General features: G+C 48.2%; 1 protein-coding gene across 1 annotated transcript; it reads right to left on the minus strand.

Annotated features, from left to right (window-relative positions):
• Positions 1-1,414: 1,414 nt before the first annotated feature.
• LOC135828538 (uncharacterized) lies at positions 1,415-22,506 on the minus strand. Its single transcript, XM_065340981.1, has 15 exons — positions 21,221-22,506; positions 18,634-18,740; positions 16,402-16,531; positions 15,554-15,730; positions 14,833-15,122; positions 11,851-11,946; positions 11,453-11,578; positions 10,619-10,822; positions 10,034-10,174; positions 8,874-8,948; positions 7,427-7,627; positions 6,443-6,650; positions 5,290-5,475; positions 4,238-4,480; positions 1,415-2,957 (listed from the first exon to the last, which is right to left on the minus strand). The coding sequence occupies exons 1-15, from the start codon at positions 21,762-21,764 to the stop codon at positions 2,503-2,505; spliced, it is 3,183 nt and encodes a 1,060-aa protein (XP_065197053.1). The 5' UTR covers positions 21,765-22,506; the 3' UTR covers positions 1,415-2,502.

The following is a 22,506-nucleotide window of genomic DNA, read 5'->3' on the forward strand; positions in this document are numbered from 1 at the left end:
ATCCCTCTCAAGTCTCAGTCTCAGGCCTAGCCTCTCAGCATGCATACTCAGTAACCCTTAGAACCACTCGAGCCCTCATACTCATACAGTGTGCACTATGTATGTATACCTTACATGGATAATGCAGCCTGGAATGCCTAATGTCTGATTTCCTCTCACCAACATAACTCAATTTCTCTTGACCGCCAAACAAAGGTTCTCTCCCATATCGATATCAATTTCATATCCAGTCCTTTACATGTACATTGTACTTGTGACAGTTTCACCTTTCCTGTCAGTTGTCAGCTATGTCCACATCACTGATATCCACATTGTAGATTTCTGACTACAGCAGCTCTATACTGCTCTCTGTAAGCTAGCCTAGCAGTGGAACATGTGTACGTGTAGTTTTGTCCTGGCTCAGTCCAGCCTAGCCTGGGCCAGGACGACCGGGGGTGAGGAACAAAAAGTTATAAGATTTGTACCCGTTACGCAGAGGTCAACCAGGGGCGTCACACACCGTACGGCCAGTAACCCCCCCCCCCCCCCCGGGGCACCCAGCCGTACCACTCCCCACTGCCCTGTGACACCCCAGTTCACGGACAGCAAACGCAGAGTCTTTCAACAGCCAGTGTATGAATGAACTGGGAAGGCATAGGCAAACCCTCGGATTGCTATCTTGCAAAGAGTGTGGCACAAGTCGCCTGATCATAGATTGGTGGTTGTATTGAGCAAGAAAACGTTGCTCCTTTGTACCTTTTTGTGTGTAATCGTGCTCAGCATTATTCTGTTGAGGCCTCTCCACTGGCAACAGAGACCTCTTTGTAGTGAAGGAGTCTATGCTGAAACTTGCAGTTCGGAAGTAGGTACTTATCAGTCATGGTTCAAATAATAACGTTAGTAAACTGTATCAAATAGAAGGTACGCAGCAGCACTCGGCCCTGTTCAAAATAATTTATCATCAACCACTACACCTGTACTAGTACCTGGTGAGCCCAGCCATGGTGCGGTGGTTGATGATAAGCATACTGTATCCATGATAGTATTATTAGCTTTAAATAGAACACGTCTACTGCATGGCGCTTTTCTCCCGAAAGAGAGAAATAACCGAATAACTGAGAAAACTGCAGTGCAGTAGTTGAGCGTGGAGTCCGTATCTGGCATGTACATGTGTGCCATGCATCATAGTACATGCATGGGAAATTATAGTGATGAAAGGCAATTACGGAATGATTCGATCCTACGCGCATATTACGGCCATTCGAGCGATATCATCGCATAATTACATGCACGCTGTGTACTTTGGTTTGAGTACTTGAGTGCAAAACCAGTGCTTGTCGCCGCGTGCACCATTTGCGTCTCCATACAAATCAACACCAAAATTAATGATGTCAAACCCAGGCTGCATGACCTCTACAGTGCAAAGCATCTCAAATCCTGACGTAACCGCGTACCGGTAACCTCATTGTGCCAAAAGCTGGAAAAAGGATTAAGTACAAGTAGAAAACTGGAAAAGACATAGAACCACAGCTATCGGCGTGTGAGATGAAGACAACGGCATACTATCTCATGCACTTGTAGTAAATGAAAACTGCGATTTCAGCAGCCATCAAAGTCCAGGATATAATTCCAAGGAAGAAGATATCCCTCAACTCTGGTTATCCGTGAGCACAATATTTCTCTATAAAATAGAAATAAAATAAAGCATTAGGTCTCTAGCATAAAGATAATCTGTTTTCTATAGCTTATAATAAGTCCAAGCTAAAATTGGGATGGAAAATAGGAAGAAAATAAGTAAAATATTTTGGTTAAATTTAATATCGGAGAAATGATAAAATCGAAATGTGCGCAACTGTTTATGAAGTTGTCCATAAACCTTAGCTTCTCAAGGAACAGTTCTAGCCAGTGAACGTGAATTTTCTGCAGTCAAACGAAAGTTACACATCTGCTGCTGGCAGAATCGTTCATGAAGTACAACTGCGCGAATATTTTCCCGGTGCACTGATAAAGTTAAAAAAAGACACCGTACAGAGAACACATGCAACAAACGATGAATCTTATTATGGGTGGATTGTGTTGTGTGCGTAAAAAAAACCCATAACTGCAGCACAAATCAAATCAAGCATGGCAAACCGTGTGCGCACACAAGGGCCGCAGAATGGCATAGCCTGATACACAAACCGCACTCGTCTGCACAGAGCTAGAGGTGGCTTTGTGCGTATATGTACAATAGTACTACATGCATACACGGATTAAAGTGGACAACATGGGTGTGTTGTGTATGGGTGGTCAGATAACCATAGTACATTGCTGGTGAAATCTCTGCCTGAAATGACAGTGTGCAGTTAGTTATCCGACAGGTGATGTGTCATGGATATGGCTTGTAGGCTCTACACACCACTTTGTCCTTATGGTTGTCCATGACACACATCATGGTAGAGAATAAGCAGCTGCTCACAGGAAATCACCACTCACCACTGCGCAGCGTCCTCGTACTGAGTTCGGCTGGAACCCCGGGGGTGGTTAGATAACGGATGTCTGGTTGGCATCATCAAACATCATGTACTCATCCTGATCACCGTCTTCTTCCTCAAGTAAAGCCGCAGCGCCGCCGCCACCACCACCACCAGGACCTGTGACACCACGAGGCAGGGTAAAATCCATGTAGTCTGTCTGTTCCCCGTCTAGTTGCTTGGGCTGCGAGTCGATGAACGGCAGTGTATGATCCGGTCTTCGGGCGGCAGGTGGCGGAGTGCGCGATTTGGACATCACCGCCGGCTTGACGTTACGCGCGAGTGACGTTGCCGGCGAGTTTGGCGCTGAGTGTGATTTGTACTTCTCCTCCTCGACTAGTTTGTCGAGGAACGGTGGCGCCTTGCTCGCTGGACCACCGCCTTCCCTGCTGCTGGTGCTACTACTGCCGCTGTCTGGCTTTCCGGGGATCTTGGCGGGGGCACGGGACGATATGGTGGGGCGAGCTGTATCGAGGACAGTCAAAACACCCGAGAAAAGTGTGTATGAGTGATTGTTTCGCATCAAGAAACACTTCAATGAATATTAGATGGAAGACAACTAGTCTTAGACAAACACACACACATACACACACATACATACACACACACACATGCACCCCCCCCCCCCCACACACACACACACATACATGCACACACACACACACACACACACGCACACACACACACACACACACACACACACACACACACACACACACACACACACATGCACACACACATAGTATGTCAGAGAGCCTGAGAGCCAGAAAGCCAGAGATAGACAGAGTCCGGGAAGGTTGTAGAGATAGGGGTGAGAAAGAAAGACATGGGATGAACGGAGGAAGACAGCAGAGAGATAGATGTAACGAGAAGGAGACAGAAAGACAAAAAGAAAGAAAAAGGAGAAGAGAAGAGAAGAGATTAGAAGAGAAGAGAAGAGACACACCATCAGGTAGGCATGCAGGTATGCAGGCACACAAGAAGACAGACAGAGAAAACATCAGCAAAGAGGAGAATCCACTCTTGCTGAGCACAGCCCATATAATTGTAATGATAATAATCACTGGTTTGAGAGAAAGACGAAAACGGGAATGTATGAAGAAAAATTGACTGTCACCACCAGGACTCCAACCAGGGACCTTCGCTTGAGGCCAGGGATGCTCTAACCACTGAGCTATGGTGTAGCCGTCATCCCAGCAGAGACCGTTCATAATAATAATAATAATAATAAGGCCAAACTAAAGAAGGTGTGTGGTTCGACTCACCCGACCGACCGTACAATTTCAGCCCGACCGTAACTTTTTTTCGGCGGGCTGTCGTGTGACTGACGTACGTGGACTGAACACGTCCACGTCTACGTGCTGTGCGGCGTGAGTCTGCGGACGCAGGCGGCTCCTTTTGGACTTGACTTGTAGTTGTACTGCAGTGCAGTGCAGTGAGTGGTACGACTGCTGCCTTGTGCTGGTAGTAGAGTCTACTCGATACGCGTATACAGTGTATTTACATGTACTAAAAAATATATTTAAAAAAAAAAATCCGCCCGCCCGCCCGTAAAAAAAATGTCCATGTTAGTCGAACCACACACCTTCTTTAGTTTGGCCTAACTATTATTGTAATGCAGTAACTTCATGAAGTATGTAACGTAAAAGTTAGGAACGTCGACGTCACCGCCAAAAACATGTCTTCCCTTCCCCCTCTGACATTCATTCCACAACAAATGCTCTACGTGCACTCATGTTGCTAACCTGCCACTAGAGGTTTCTTGCTGACGAGCGGGGAGCCATATTCCCCACTTGCCGGTCTGCTTTTCACATTGGCTGGATGCGGAGGTGTCGGCGATGAAGGAGCTGATGACGTGGCAGACGATAGTGGAGGTGTTGTTAACGCATGGGGTGATACACTACCACTGGGAGGTGATACGGATGATGATGCTCCTGGCGGAGGAGGTTGCGGCAGGCGTCGATGAGCCAATCCAGGACTTATTCCACCTACAACAAACATCGCAACACGGACATTCAGCAAACGTGGAGAAATGAGCAGAAAATGATTAGCTTCAACAGCAACATAATGGAATTGTTGGCTGTGAGCAGATGTCAGCGTATCTCACAACGGTTATGCACCAAGTGGCTAAGACCTCTATGTGCAAAGTGCTGAATTCCCCTGATTGACTCCTGTCAGGGCCAGAAATAGCAGTGAGTCGTCAGTAGAGCTAAATTGATGTTGTTTCGAGGAACGTTTGAGTCCTGACTTGGGTGTAGCCCTGACTTGGGTGTGGCACGCAACCTCTGTGTGTTTCCTAGAGGATATGACAGCTTGAAGTGACGCAGCTGGCGAATTATACAGATGAAATCTGTACTGACATGCAACTTTTGAATACCCCCACCGGGCACCCCCACCCCCACCTCCACCCCCACCTCCACCCCCACCCCCACCTCCACCTTTGAATACCCCCACCCCCACCCTCTGCACATACACGTAGAGTAAAACCTGTCAATGCAACCACTTGGATAAGGTGACCACTTGGATAAGGCGACCACCTGTCCTAGAAGACCACTGCAACTAGGACCAAGGGATGTGATTTCCAGTCAAATGACCCTGGATAAGGAGACCACCTGGTAACAGAGACCACGTTTTGAAGGTCCCTTGAGCAGTCATCTTAGACAGGTTTCACTGGACATAAAACTCTCCTCCTCCACGCGCTCTAAAGCCGACCATTGCTACCCTCAGTAGCCATTACTCACACCAATACTCCCAAACACTGGACATGTACATGTAAATAAAGTTGAGTTGTGCATACCTCCTTGTGACTTCACTGACGGCTTTCGTGACGGACCCGGAGATCCTTTGCTGACGTCCACACCCGATGCACCGGATACGGCTGCTCCAATAGCCAGCACACCTTTGAGCATGGAGGAGTCAGCTGATGCACTCAACTGTCGGTTGCTTGCTTCCGACGAACGGGAGCTGTGCGAATTCACGCTTGCTGGAGCAGCAACAAAATAGAGGGCAACGACACAAAAAACCATGTTTGAAAGGTAGAGACCCCACCAGCACAAGCGTATTCATGGACCCTGCTGAGTCTTAAACTGTCCAAACGCCACGTTTCTTCAAAATGAGAAAGTTTGCAATGTGAGTAGACAATGCCTAAAATATTACTTCCTGTTGTCACCATTCCGCAGAAAACGTCCGAACTGGACAAACAGGGCTTTGCGGCTCGACTCTCGGGATATGTTACGCATGGTTCTTGTCCTATGATCATGCCAAGACACAGCACCACGCCTGTTGGTCTGGTGCATGATGAAGGCAGCTATTGAGTGATTCAGTGAATCAAGAAGAAAGAGTATTTAGTCATGAGTCCGGGTTGTTACACCTGACGACTGCAACTACAGTGCTGTCCAATGAGTCAAGTTTGCGCAGCCCAGTGTTCGCAGGTCTAGGACTGCGCAAAGCCCTGCGCGTACTTAAGTGACTTGACTGGATTTCATTGAGCAACATTGTAGTTAGAACAAAGAGTATTCAAATAATAATTCATGACATCACAGGTCGGTCGTTGGTAAGAGTTCATCAGGCAATCCTAGACAAAAGGGATAGGCTAGATGAGACTCCGAGTAGTAACCACCAAACCAAGCTTGTCACTATTGCCAATTTTTGGTATAAGCTCTACTTCAAATATTGATCAAATAACTCAGAGTTCAAGCCAAAGGAGTATGGGGGGGGGGGGGGCAGCCCCCCCCCCTTACTGTCATAAAGGCACAGTTTTCTGGGTTGAAATTGGGGTTTCATGCTCGTACGTTGCATTTTGCATGGCATGACAATTTCGGAAAATGGAAAATTGGATTACGGGGCAACTGTTCCTCCTGCCCCCCCCCCCCCCCCTACTGTTTTGACCTGGCTAGAACCGTGTAACTCATGACAACTACTCAATCTACTCAATGTCTGTCAGTATTTACCTCTGTTGCTGGCTATCCCGGAATCGTGCGTAGTCATGTTCTTGCTGGAGGGAGCACCGGGTCGTCTAGGTTGCCCCATCTCATCCTCAATATCCTCATAACCTTCCTTCTCATCGTCCGACATCGGCTCATAGTCTTCACTATCACTGGACACTCCGGGCACTTTGATTGGAGGCGGTTTCTTGGTGGTCCGCGGTGATGGGTTTACCTGCACGAATCACAAGAGCACCACAGAGCAGCTGGGTGTTAGTCCGTGATGTTTGGTAGATTTCCAGTCAAATGACCCTGGATAAGGGGGACCACATGGTAACAGAGACCATGTTTTGAAGGTTCATTAAGCGGTCATCTTAGACAGGTTTCATTGTACACAAACATAGCATGGATTGCCAGTGCTAGGTGCGTGCTCGGCATTGACTGCTGCTAATGCATGCTACCAAGAGTACATAACCCCCCCAGAGTGTGCAACTCCACTATGGGTGCTGTCCCGACAGAATTTCAAGTTGACGTCATTTTGATGATGCAATGCGCACTGTACACGGATTATCAGACGAATCCGGAACCTGTGGTTGACCGAAGCCGATCGATCCTGTACAAATTATTGGAAAGAAAAACGTGTGATGCGTTGACACCCGTACACATGTTGTAAATCACTGGTGCAAGGAGCATTGCGTCATAAATAATGACGTCAACTTGAAATTCTGTCGGGACAGCAGGGTATGTGGGAGTTGCACACTCTGGGGGGGTTATGTACTCTTGATGCTACTGCAAGACATGTTATTATAACGAGTCGCAAATTTAACGGTTGTCCAAAATTCATAGGTTAACGAGAAGATACGTTAACGATCTTGCAATCTTCAGGTATAACCACACATAACACGTATGAGGCATTACAGCCTTGACAGAAGCAAATATAAAGAAGAAATGTAACTCGTTAAAACGTAACATTTACTTCCTCGTTTTATTTACATGTCTTACGGTACCTACTTTTGTTAGTGTGTACGTCGGCCGGCGGTGTGTGGGTGGTGGCTTGCCGTCGTTAGGAACGCCCAGATCAGCAGCAGCAGATGGTGGCTGCGGTGCGGTAGCGTAGCTTTCGGACGCGAAGACCAATTTCTGGCGCTCCAGATACTCCACCGGTGGGCGTATAGGCTCGGCTACATACTGCAGTACGGGCTCTCCATACACCTGCAGAGGAGAACAACGGGCACAAGGAACATACATTTTTGTTCTGACTGCATTTCTTTCACCATTCAATGATAAGTGAATTGCAGTAAAACCTGTTCTAACCGGACGCCATTGGTGCAGCGGAAACTGTCCTGATACGACAGGATTCCCCTTGATCCAGGGATGCACGCTCGATCCCCAGTGCTTTGGTGCATGACAATTTGTCACCTTCAATACATAGCCTTGTGTCTGAGATTCTATCCGCAGAATGTACATTGGAACCTGTCGGTCTATAACAATGCCTTCGGGTAACATAGAAACATGATTGTTATGACGGCATTGTCGTAACATATTGTTACCAGGGTTTTCGCCAAAGCGACATAGTGGGGCGATGCGCCCCTCCTTCACTTTTTGACCTCCCCCTTTCAAAATGAATACGCCACCCTTCAGACCTTTTTATATGCATAATCCCCTTAGCTCAATCTATTAATTTTGCATTGTTTTAACCTTTTGCGCCCTGGTGCTAAATCCCCTGATTCCTGCCACCGGCCGCCATGCCATACGCAATAGTCCCAGTATGCATTTGAAAATTATCTAATTTCACTCACCAGTTTCGTAATTATTTCTTTTTGGTCGCTTTGGAAAGCTACAGATGTCCTCTCTCCGAATATCGCCACTAGACACCCGGCAGGAGCAACAGAGTCGCCTTCAAGCCTGTTGAGAGCTGCCCTATTGCGCTTGAGCGAGATTCTGTACTTATCTCCACAAATTTTATCGTTTCTCAATTTTTACTCAACGTAGAACGATGATTCAAAGTCCTGCAGATTCATGAAGCTCAAGCGATTCATTTGATCTTTACTTCGCATGCGCTGCGCAGCGATGAGTCACTGGGAAAGTCCCCGTTTGAGGTACGCCGACGCACTTTGAAGCGCTCTGCGCACAAATTTTCGAAACAATTTCAAGCGTGTCCGTGTTTCGTTCTTCGATACTCAGTGATTCCGCACCGCGCTATATCAAACGACATACCACTGGAAAGCTAATTCTCTCACCTTTCCAATGAGCCATCATTCGCGAAAATCGGATAAAGGACAATGGAGTTACGACAATTTGAACAGTGGTGTATATGCACTGTACAAGTATGCGCTTTTACTTGACGCACATATGCGGCATCAGGAAATCAAGGTATGACGTTTTGACGCACATGTGCGGCATCAGTCCGGAAAGGGTTAATAGCTGCACTGCATATGATGATACTGTATGAACATACTTGGTCAATGTCGTCTTCGTCCTCATCATCTTCCTCATCTGCCAAAGCAAGATCCAACTCCTGTAAGACTTCAGCCTGCAAGGGAGGGAAGAACAAGGGTCAAAGGCAGCCATGACGTCTGAAAAACATAAACAACATTTCAGTGTCCACCAGTACATCGTCAACTGGAAAACGAAGCTTCCTCCAAATATTATTATTTACGTCAGCTGGTCTGATGCGTTTCCATCGGTGCAATAAGTCATTCAACTTTTCTCCTGAGAATGAAGTTGAAGCCTCCACTGCAGCTGTACTCATGGTTTGTTCATATGGTGGTGAATACGCACCTGGAAACATGATACATGCCTGTCCACACGCACTCCCTAACCTGCAAAGTTACTCTGTCACAGAGCTCTCATTCTCGGCGTGTAATTATCGCCATATTGCCAGGTGAATATTTATAGTACTGTCGGTCACCGATGAACTGGGGGGTCAGCCTCCTAGCCTAGACCGTCCTTTGACTGAGGGTCAGCCTCCTAGCCTAGACCGTCCTTTGACTGGGGTCAGCCTCCTAGCCTAGACCGTCCTTTGACTGGGGGGTCAGCCTCCTAGCCCAGACCGTCCTTTGACTGGGGGTCAGCCTCCTAGCCTAGACCGTCCTTTGTGTCTTATGTTCATGTACTGTGTACTACAGTCTATGCACAGTTGAGTCACCATGTATACATTGCTATGCTGTTCTTGATGAAATTCTAGCCTGATCGTTCTTCGGCGCTGCGTTCTTCGGCGCTGCGTTCTTCGGCGCTGCGTTCTTCGGCGCTGCGTTCTTCGGCGCGAGATAGTACTGTACCACCATATGAATCACATTTGCTCTAACCGAAAAGATACGTGTGACATTTCATAGAAATCACAACTATTTCTGAAACGAATTGAGTGGTTTCACATCTATCACATGACCATACAGGGAAGACATGTTGGTTACAACTCCACTCAACCCATGCATCTCTGGGTCACATGATGTCAGCCATGTTGGTTCCACTGTCCACAAGCCATAATCACTTTCTACAAACATTTCGTCACACGACAAACTGATGTGAACACCACTCTTTAGTGCTGTTTCCATAGTATTCATCAGCTGCCATGGTGATAAAAGTGCCGATGCTGTTGCTATAGTGATGTGTGCATACCTCATTGAGCACGCCTGACTGTGGTCGGTCCGGCAGAGGGTCGGGTTCAGAGAAGAAGTTGTGTATGCTGTTGGATCGCGATGCCGGCATAGAAATAGCCAAGCGTGGCGTCTCGTCTGGTAACTTTCCCAGGGTCATGGTCTGCAAGGAAAGAATGAGAACATAGAGGTGAACACACGGATGTACAAACAAAATTAATGATTCAGCTTATAATTCTTGCTTGCACTCGTCTTTCCCATTCAAACGTTCTAGCTCCTCACTACACAGGCAGAAGAATGAGCAGTTGTCTTTTCGTAATTCTGAGTTTAACGAGCTGGATCAATCATCAGACGAAAATTGAGTGGTAGCCCATAACTACAAAGGTTAACTTGGGAGGCTGCTTGCGTGTGCCACCAAGATGGGCTAGAGCTGACTGCCAGGCAGTTGAATATCACTATGAACTGTATGTGTTGGTGAAAAGTTCTAGAAGGTGCTTTTGGCCATCGGGTATATTTAGTGGGAAGCAATGCATGCACATTGCAAACAAATACATGTGTGCTCTACTTTGTTCTTAAGTTACCAAAAACTGGAGTTTCCAAGACATACCTTTGTCTTTTCATACGAATCACCGTCCGTTTCGTCGGCCAGAATCGCAACTGCCTCAAAGCGTACTGTTGATCCCGTTCTGGAGTAGAGGGCGCTTCGTGCGGCATCGTCGGCAAACTCATTTTCATCGCCTGATACGGCTTGGTCGTGTGCGTCTAGTGTGTCCTCGTCCTCACTGCAGTTCTCATTGCCATGCTCAGTCACCTGTCAACACACACACACACACACACACACACACACACACACACACACAGACACACACACACACACACAGACACACACAGACACACACACACACACAGACACACAGATACACACACACACAGACACAGACACACACACACACACACCAGAACATCTGAGTATCTACTACATAGTATGTGATAACAATGATTATGACAACACAACCATTTCTAGACCAACACTGGAACTGTGAGGTTCGCAAACACAACGGTATACAGGGGTGCAGCAGCCGGTCCGGCCGGACCATTTTTTTTTAACACAATGCCTAAAGTGCCCAGAATGCACGATTTTGCACCCTAATGTCAAAAGCTTCCTGGGCGAGAGCCCAGCCCCCCCCCCCCCCCTCCCTCCGGCCGGACCGCCTCCAACGGCTGCGCTACGCGCCTGTATAGCCATAGGTGGTAACGAGGATATAGTTCTTCTTTTTCTACAAAATCCACATATCTCCAGACACTGGGGTGAATAATGGAGTGTGGTGGTGGGGCCCATCACGCTCAGCCGACCAGAGGTCTCGGCTTCATAGCTCAATGGACGCACCAAGGGCAGATGTGCACAATTTACTTTTCTTTACGACGCACATGCGTAGCTTACCGCGTCTCCAAGGTACTTGACACTCGAGCGGATCTCAACGGCACGCCGGAGCAGGCGGTTTTGCCGCATTGCGTAGGCCGAATCCTTGTCCGTTCCCAAGCCAACGGACAGTGTGGAGCGCAGCACCTGCGGGGTTGTAATGAATGGTACATAAAGGCATGTACACACACACAGACACATGTACACATACACACACACACACACACACACACACATACACACACACAAACACACACACACACACACACACATCGACAAACAAACCCGTGCTCAAACGAGCAGAGAAAACTGCTGACAGCGCAAATTCATGAGAAAAACACAGCCTGCAAGAATACCAAATACGTCACCATCAGGAAGCAGTATTTGCACACGAAAAGGAGTACATGTAATGTCTTTACCCTGGGCGAGGTCATTCCACCGCTGTCCCCATAGATACTGTGCCGTCTTAGGTTGCTAAGCACCATGGCACTGGACCTGCGACTGACTGGCGGTTTCTGTGCGTGAGAACAGGACATACGAATACAAATTCACACACATGCATACACATACACGCATGCACATACGCACAAACACACACTTACAAATGCATACATACACACTTACACACACAAACAAACTTACACTGACACATACACAAACACACACACACACACCACACCACACACACCACACACACCACACACACACACACACACACACACACACACACACACACACACACACACACACACACACACATGTTCAACAAAAAAACAGGCCACATGAGGAGGGATAAACAACTGTACATCAGATCACACACAAGCAAGAAATCATGCAGATGCGGCCCATGATTGGAGCTTCAGGTGGGACAAACACCCACAATGATCCACTTTCCGGACAAAGGTATCCCCATTGCAAACACTGACACACACACCAGCACACATCATGACGCCAGCACATGCCACCACACCGGCAACAAGAAGAAAAAATAACAACAACTGCAAGAACTGGAGAGATAAGAGTGCTTGGGCCGGAGTGTACCATGCATCACAAGAATCATCATCATGATCATCAGAACCCTGTGTACAAGTACTGCTACTGGTACCAGTAAGCCGGCATGAAATACTGCATGCCATGCATGCACATATCAGAGATGAAGCTCTGAGTACAATAATAATAATTATTATCCCCTACCTTGCATGCTGCACATACAACACACACACGCATGCACACAGAGTCAGCCGGGGACAGACCATTTGCGACCCTGGTTCAAGTGGCACTTGAAATCCTAAAGTGCAAGACCGGGATTGATAACAGATTCCGTGCGATAACCCCACCCACAGGTACCCAGACTCTCAGACCCAGACCTCATCATGTATGACATGTTCACAGCCGGCTAGCTAAGATTATGCAATAGAGGTACAGTGTACTGTGTGTGTGTGTGTGTACCAGTACTTTCCCCTCCAACCGGAACCCCTCAAGGCCAACAGCTCAAGTGCTGTACTGCTTCCAAAGGAAATGGTGCACTTCAGCACATGACTCTCTTACTCTTCATTATCATCATCATCAAAATATTATTATTATTATTGATTTCATTTAAAGTGAGTGACAGCAAGTAATTAGTTAATTAATCAGCTCCGGCAACTCTGGCCTGAAGTGGGCGATTGAAACCCCTGGAGACAACCTAGCGAGCATAGCAGTGGCACGGCACTGAAACTGTCACATCACATCACGTCAAATCCCAGCCCCAGCTAACACAACAGAGCCATGCTACCCGGCTAGCGCAGTCTGCGCCATGCTGAGAGCTGAATGCAGTCTGCGCCATGCTGAGAGCTGAATGCAGTCTGCGCCATGCTGAGAGCTGAATGCAGTCCCTAGTAGTGCTGGCACAAGGACTCCTCTCTACTCTAGTAAGTCAGACAGAGTCAGTTTAGGAATATGAGAGTACTCCAGGACTACATAATGGGAGATGAGTTTCCGAGTGTGTTTATGTGAGAGAAGGTAGGGCCGTAGCAAGCCACCCAGCATTCATAACTATTTTTAAAAACAGCTATGCGATTGCATGACACACCATAGACAATTCCAAACTGTTTACTGGCTGCATAAGCAATGCACTGAACATTGAACGAAGAAAACCCGGAATCATCCCGTTATGTGTCGTATGAATTATTGTTCTCAAAATCCAGGATGTTAGGTACACATGATATGCTACACCAGCGGAAGGTATCCTTCCCTGTTATTAAGCTAACCCCAGCAACATTGTACACAGGTCTTCAAATATCAGGCACCACACTCATGAATATGATTCCATATTGAAGTTCATATCTCATGTCGGAATGTAGATTGAATGCAAAGCAATGCTTGGCCAAGCGAGGCTGACAAGCGAGGCTGACAACACACAATGGCACACACACACACAGGCTCTAATTTGCTAGCAGCAAAGAAGACAAACTTCTGGCAGTATGTACTTCTTATGAGGTTAGCGTTTCAAGTCACACTGAGTCAAGCCATATCAACAATAGCACAATGAGAAGTGGGTACTTCTAATGATAATATTGGCGGCGCACACTACATAAGTCAGCATCAACAGGTTTATCATAATTATCATGGGTAATGAGACAATTTCAGCTAGTATTAGATGATTAGTACATGGCGGTCAACAGTTCAAGAGAGCTTGAAGAGCTTCTAGGCCATAATGAGCAGGGATTAGTGTGTTACGAGGACAGCCAGTATTCACCATAGTCACACACGCGCGCACACACACAGACACACACCCACACACGCGCGCGCGCGCACGCATTGACAAGTTCATAATCCATCGCAATAACGGCCAAAGTACGACATGAAATAACAATGCCTGTGCATTTTTACCTCTCCAATCTCCTCTCTCTTTCTCTCTCTCTCTCTCTCTCTCTCTCACACACACACACACACACACACACACACACACACACACACACACACACACACACACACACACACACACACACACTCTCTCTCTCTCTCTCTCTCTCACTCTCTCTCGTTTCCACTTTCTCTATCAGGCAACACGTCATTTCTACCCATCAACCGCCAGTTTCACACATCAATCACAGTGTACACATTTAGACTTGCGACACACGCACACTTGCTTCAGTGTCAGTGTTGACCGATTCAAACACGGCAGCAGCTTGGCCGGGCGACTCTAGCCCATTCACCATCGCAGTTACGCTGCCCAGCCTGCCAAAGCTACCACTGCTCGAAGGCCGGGTTTTCTTAGCGACAACAGGAGGACGATCATCGTGATATGCTGCAGTAGTATCGCTGCTACCCGTCGCTGTGACCTCATCCACGGATCTCGCCGCCTCACGCACACGCACAACATTACGATCAAAACGAATCTTATGTGTTTTCTTACTGACCCTTAACTGTCGGCGTTGCGCCTCCTCGGGTAGTTCACCAGCGCCGCCGCCCCATCTGCGATTACGACGCTCGTCCCCGCTTTCGTATTCATCCTCTTCGTCATCCTCCTCGTCTTCGTCCGACGACTCTTCGCCAGAATCCTCGGCGCCCTCGGCGTACGGCAGTGAGTGCTCGCGCTGTCGTTCCAGCTCTTCGGTGCGCCGCTCCTCATCCTCGATTGCCTGCAGACGTGCCCTCTCCTCGGTCTGGCGCTTCACCCATGCCAGCTGACCATCGCCACTCGTGTCACCTGCACAAGGATGGATAGATGGACAGTGTGAGATCACCACAGGGTCTACGGAGGAAACCTATAACCCCCCTCCCCCTCAATCACACGGCTTACACAGTAGAGATGTCTGGCTTTGGCCAACTTCCCTTCAAGTTGTGTGCTGTTGCAATTGTTCTCTATGTCTCTGGGTATGGAAGTATATGTGGAGCGAGAATGCTAAGTCTCTCCCAAACCATAAAATTCTGAACGGTACCATTCGGCTGTTCAATAAGGCAACAATAACTCTTCTCCTCCATGCAGTCTGAGCCGACACATTGTTTGGAATTGTTGGTGTGTGTAATGGCTACCGAGGGTAGCAACTTGTCGGCTGACCGGGCATGGATGCGAAGAGTGATTGTTGCACCCCCCCCCCCCCCCAAACTATCACACACACTGATAATCACATGGCTTACCCGGTAGAGATAGGAAGCTCAGGACAACCTCATTGTCTCTGCCTCCCGTCGCCATGACAGTACCGTCCGGAGTGAACGCCAGTGCTTCCACGTCCTTCGTGCCGTGAACGGCGTGTCGGAATAGTAGGTCTCGCTCCGCCATCTCAGCCGGATCCCAGAAACAACAAGCGGTATCTCCTGCAGGAAAATAGAACACAAGAATCTCTCTCAGTGCGCAGGTCTTAAATATGGACATCACATCACACAAACACATTGTTCTAGGACAATTTCGATACGCCCGGTGATCTTAAAAATCATTTGCACTCTGGGGAGGGCATGGGGAGGGGTGTCTGTTAATCATAATATTATGACTCAAGGCACTGTTCACTTTGATGTGACATACGGTCACCAGACAAAGAACGGTGGTGGTGTAGGCGCGTACATGTAGTAAAAAATTGCTACCTAACTGACACGGAAGGGAGAGCTGAGAAAGCTGCCTGGATATGAGAGCTTCGGGTATGGGAGAGTACAGGTGTTCATGAAATCTCCGGATACTGCGCACAGCTTGCAGTTTCTCCTTGTTTGGAATCAGAACTTCGAGCGACTGGCCAAACTGACGGGAATGAAGTTTAGAGAACAACAAAACGGGTGGCTGCTGCTGGTGTTGCTACTGTTGCTGCTGCTGTTGCTGCTGCTACAAAAATGTGTTTTATTGAATGCACAAAGCAATGATAATAAGAATGCAGGAAGAGCAAAGAACTCAAAGAGAGAACAGCAAAATTGCTGGTGCTGCTGCTGCTGCTAGGTTGTGTATTGCCTGGCTCCCCTGCACCGGACATCACTGCTAGCTAGCGTGTTACATGGCTCACCTGCACTGGCTAGCATTGTCTTTCCTTCCCAGGGACCTGTGCTAGGATGAAACGCCAGTGCCTTTATGGCGTCAGAGTGCTCGCGCAGCTGCGATATCACCTTGCCTTCCCGAGAATCCCAAACAGTTACCTGAGCAAGAATAAGAAGAGGACATAGCATAGGACATTAACTTAACAGAGAAATTCTAGATAGTGGGCTAGAGACTATCATGGCTGCTAAATTCCCAGAGTATCATTGTAAGTAGGCAGGGTTTTTGCACAGGAATCCTACAATGTCCTTAGCCCAAGGCGCTGTACTGTATCTGTAAAGTCCGCTGAGGGGTTTTCCCGGACTTCCATTGGCTTCCAGTTGGAATTGCTTTTTCGCATTGATTTGTTTCCTTTTGGTGCAGCATATGGATAACACCACATCTTGGTGCCGGTCCGGCAGCCTTCTACCATCAAGATTGACAACACAGGATGGCTTTTGTTCTCTTGTAACTACTTGCACTTGGGCACTACATCATTACTCTTCACCGGGTGGGAAGAGTGAGAGATTTTATTATTTCTACCCGCTGTGTAAAAACTAAATCAAGCCACTGGAGCCATTCCAAAGGTGTGCACATATATATACACACACATGGGGCCTGGCCAGAGGCCTCTTCACAGACATAACCCTATCAGTGGGACCTTCCAAGGTGATACTCAAGCAGATCGGATAAGGACACACAGACAACTGAGGTGATCGGATGAGTGATGCCGGAGTTCTCAAGGTGAGCGCCATACCGTAAAATTCCGTAAATAAGCCCACCCTAAATAACGCCCATGTCCGATAATAAGCCCAGTTTTATGCGGTGTACACTTCAAGTCCGTTTTAGCGCCCATGCCCGAAATAAGCCCAGGGCGTAAAGTGGACTCAAAATGACCAGTGCGCGAGCGTTCGTTCGCGTACAAACTGTAGAACAGTTGTAGATCGAGTGCATGCCATCCAACTGCACGCAGCACAGTGCAGAACTCAACACTGTCACGGCGCGCGAGGACAGCGATATTCCGTTGGAATGTAGCAAACTGCCAAAAATGTAGCAAAATATGTCGCGCTTACCTGTACGTAGTGGCTTGTAGTGGCGCATGAGGAGGAAGATTGATCTTCTCCAGATTGCGTCCGAAATAACGCCCATGCCCAAATATACGCCCGGTTTTTGACTCTCTGCAAAGTATAGGCCCGGGGCTTATTAACGGAATATTACGGTTTAGTTATTATGCCAGAGCATCTGGTGAAAGGAGAGCGATCGCTCTCGCGCGCCTTCGCTCTCCTTATTTTCATTTTGGGCGCACTTTTCGTCGCGTGCCTTGAGAATTTCGAGCGCTATGAAGTGCATTCTACAAACAATCACATATCTCGTAACTCGGCTTTCCCTGAACGGACGGAATTTAGTAATCGAAAGGTCTATTGGCATTAGAATGTTCTCAGCTGACGGCTCCAACAAATCCGAAGTCGAACAGAGGTCGAATAGTGGAGCTACGGGACTCGCAAGGTATTTTACGTCCCGTTGCAAATTTCACTTCTGCACTTGGGTGGCAATCATAATTTTGACATCAAGGACTTCCCTCTGTTGCATGATAGTCTAGTCCAGGCATGCATAGACCTGTGTGACGTCAGGCACAGGTCTTTAGCGGTCAGCTACAAAAGAAAGGAGCGCTCTACGATGAATACTACAAAAATACCATGGATCTTAGCAAAATTAATTGTCTCAATTTCCCGTTGTGCGTGTTTTCCCAGGGCTATAGTGCCACTGCAGTAGCACTCCAGCTGGTGAAAATCCCACTGGTGTGGGACTGCTCTCCCACCACTCTCCTTGAGAGGATAGCGAGAGCGATTGTTCACTCTCCTGGATTTTTCTTACACGAACCGGGTCTGTTATGCATTGATTATCTTGTCCTGTGATCAGCACCACCACTAGCGGTCATCTTACCCTGTGATCAGCACCACCACTAGCGGTCATCTTACCCTGTGATCGGCATCCCCACTAGCAACCATCTTGTCCTGTGATTGGCACCCCCACTAGCGATCATCTTACCCTGTGATCAGCACCATCCCTAGCGGTCATCTTACCCTGTGATCAGCACCACCACTAGCGGTCATCTTACCCTGTGATCGGCATCCCCACTAGCAACCATCTTGTCCTGTGATTGGCACCCCCACTAGCGATCATCTTACCCTGTGATCAGCACCACCACTAGCGATCATCTTACCCTGTGATCGGCACCACCACTAGCAATCGTCTTGCCATCCGGAGACCATCTGCAGCAGCATACAGCGTCGTCGTGACCTCCAATCAGCGTACGCATCGGCTTGTTCCCTGCAACAACAACAACAACAACAACAACAACAACAACAACAACAACAACAACAACAACAACAACAACAACAACAACAACAACAACAACAACAACAACAACAAAAACAACAACAACAACAACAACAACAACAACAACAACAACAACAACAACAACAACAACAACAACAACAACAACAACAACAACAACAGTGATGAATTGAACGGCATACGGACAAGCAAAGGCGTAAATGAGACAGCAGCGGTCAATGAACAAGTGCACCCTCTCACACTGAATTGATCGATTGATATGGCTCGAGGGGTATACAGTGACAGTCGGGAGGGTAAGCGGCAGCTGTCGGCTTGCTCAAGGACGAGGAGGTCGGTTGGAGAGCACATGTGAGGTCGTGGGGGGTGGGGTGGGGGGGGGGGGGGGGGGTAAACTAGAGGTATACAATGGCAAGTAACAAAGGTAGAATACGTCTAGTGTTCCTTGACCGTCAGTCATATAACATAGAGTTAAGGAGAGAGCTTTGGCCATCCCATACCAGTAGACATAGACTACGGAGAGAGCTTTGGACATCCCATACCAGTAGACAGAAAGACAGTATGGACATGAGGAAAAGATACCTAGGATACAAACTCAAAGTTACAACCCGATTCAAAACTTGACATTTTAGCTTTCTCCGACGTTTTGGCCCTTATTATTACTGCAGTATTCTTTTTTACAAATTTGTCACAAGATTATATTTATAGTGAGAGCCTGAGGGAACCGGCACTTATGGGTTACACTCAAATGTGTTACATACCCACTGCTGGCGCTTAAGACAAACGTTTCGCTTCAATCTATTCAAAGCCTATGTGACTCCGGAATGTGGAATGGCAATTACACAGATTTTGCCTAAACAAAAAAATTGCATGCTGCTGCTGCTGCTTTGACCGGCATTTCACACCCTGTGCCAAAATGTCTAGGAATCCATCTTGCACCGGGTTAGAGTCACTACGCTTTGACAATGCCTTGATGACGCTAGTTCGATTACCGCTACGAATAGGAAAATTGTGCTGTCAACCTTAGTTTCCGAACTAAGATGCTGCGACATCGACACAGGGATCTCCCACTACATACTGCACCATGCCAAGGACAGAGTGGATCCAGAAGTCATTATTTGTTGATGTCTGATGTCATACGATTGATTGTCACCAAATGCAGCATGTAGAGAGACCAATGGTCACTTTTCGGAATCACGTGCGAGAATCGCTGGTGACCAGGCGTAGCCCAGTTCACGTTCGGTTTGTACGGGAATGGACGCATGGAGATGAAAGAAGCACTAGGATGGCGCTCAAATTCATGTCCGACACTCATCTTGAGTCAGAGCAGCTGCAAGGAAGCCCTTCCCTGGCGTGAGTGGAAAAGAACAAGCATCAGAATCGCTCCAAGCACTGGTGGAGACGAACTTATCACATGTCGTATACTTTTCAATGCATATTTAATGCGTGACCTGTTCACCAAAATCTCGAGGTGAGCGCCGCTGGCGGGTATGGCGCCGCGTCTATGGAAACGCTCTATAGCTGTACCCAAATATGGCAAAGCACATACTACATGGACCACAACACGGGACTGGTTTAATTCTGGCGCTGGAAAATTTATTTTCTTGGTGCTATCAGGTCTGGCCTCATTTTCTCTGTGCTGCGCTGATGAGTCCACAAAGGACGAACCAGCATGCTGTTCGCAGACTGAGTGCACCATAGAACAGAGACTGTTTTAAAAGTCTAACAGGGTTCTTGCAGCACTACGACACTAACATATTTCCCTGAATGTAAATAGCACCTTTTTTATGTTTACAGTAAACCTGTGACTAACGACCACGCCTTGGGGCCAGCGAAAGCGGTCTTTAGTAGCAGGTGGTCCTTAGTTAGAGGTTTGCACCGCACAACCATAATGGAATATGAGACCGTCCGTGCCTGGCGAAGTGCTCAGTAGTGCCAGACTGGTCGCTAGTCACGTGGTCTTTAGTTACAGGTGTTACTGTGACTTCAAGGGCAAAGAAGCGACTTACAATCAAGTGTGACATTCGACCTATGTGACTATACTAAGGGGTCGTCGCAAAAGTTTTTTGTCGTCCCTGAAACGAACATGATTCATTTGGGGGGGAGGGGGTGCGAGCCAAAATCGCAAGTCGACCGACACTGTACACATGACATGTACATGCATGCGATTTTCGTCGTCCAGCATAGCAAGCTGTGTTCGTTTCAGAGGGAGGGCCGGGGGTCCAAGCACGAAATGAACGATGTTCGTTTCAGGGACGACAGAAAACTTTTGCGACGACCCCTAAGACAATATAACTCAATCCTGAAAGGTGGGTGAGATTTATAATCAGGTAAATACGGAACACAATAAAAAGTGCTCGATCCTGATCGCAATCGCAAACACTTTTTCCCCGCAAAAGGCAAAAAATGGTTGGGCGCAAACATTTGTCCCGTAAAATTATTTCCCTTTACGGTACCTTGCATTCGTGTGTCCCATATCCGCACTGTCTCGTCCTCACTGGCCGAGCACACCACGTTACTCGTGGCCGCCGGATGGAAGTGACACGAGTACACGCCCTTCGTGTGTCCATTCAGCGTCGTCAGCAGACTGCCCGTGGCCGGGTCCCACACGCGTATGGTCTTGTCCCACGACGCTGTGGCCAGCGCGGAGCCGTTTGCGGAGAAACTCGAGTCCATCACCCAGCCGAAGTGCTCCTTGAGGCAGACCAGCATCTCTGCGGACTCCACGCTCCACAGACACGCCGTGCAGTCAGCACTGCCAGTAGCTATCAGCGACCCATCTGGAGGAAACCAGCTGAGGGTCGTGATTGGTACTGCATGCTGGTCCTTCAGCGTACACACAGTGTCCAGTGTGAACAGATCCCACACGCGAACCTCCTTGTCCCAGCTGGCTGATGCCAGCATTGTACCATCCACGTTGAACTCCAGATCGCTGAGCTGCCATCGGTGGCCAGTCAGCCTGGCCTTCTCCTCCACGTTCACGTCCAGCGAGAAAGCCATGTTGACGCACGCCGTTGAGAGCAAGCAGCCAATGGCAAGAGAAACAACACTGGTCTACTCGCTCGCTCGCACCGATATGGCGAAACAATTCCTCCTCCAGCCAGCTGCCTGCTAGCTCCAGCTCACCGTGCACACAAGATAGAGTTCATTCTGCCATGCCTATCTGTCAACACGCGCGCACCATCATCGGGCAGGCCAAGCGCACACCTCCTTCGGTTTCACTCAGCGCACAGTGCGCTTTTCGCCAACTGCTCGCAGTCGCAAGCAGGTACCGAGTGGCGCAGTGAGTGAGCGTCCCGTCAAGGTGTCCTTGGCGATATTACCCGTGCTGTCGTTGATCGTTTCATAGAATAGACGGCGGCCAAATCACAGGGCATGCAAGCGCTGGGGCGATGCCGGTTTTCGTTTAGAAACCGTTCCACGTGTGACATCCACCCAGCAGCAAATGAAGCGTCACTGGTAATGACTTATTTCCCTCGGCTCACCTAGCTAGCTGCCAGCGAGCGCAAGGCCTGGCTAGCGCAGTCCTGTTCACTGTTTTACGCTCGATAGAATCGCATCAGCGCGCTTGCCCGCTAGCTTCACGACGCTACAAATAGTCAGTCATCAGCAGGGCAAAAACAAAAAACGCCTTCCTGCTGGTCAGATGTGCCGAAGGCCGCAGAGGATGACACGATACATCTGTGATACCATTGGATACGGTCCACAAACTTTTCCTTGCTGTCTATCATTTGTCCCGAGC

The sequence above is a fragment of the Sycon ciliatum genome, chromosome 12, assembly GCF_964019385.1.
Source record: "Sycon ciliatum chromosome 12, ocSycCili1.1, whole genome shotgun sequence".
Classification (NCBI taxonomy): domain Eukaryota; kingdom Metazoa; phylum Porifera; class Calcarea; order Leucosolenida; family Sycettidae; genus Sycon; species Sycon ciliatum.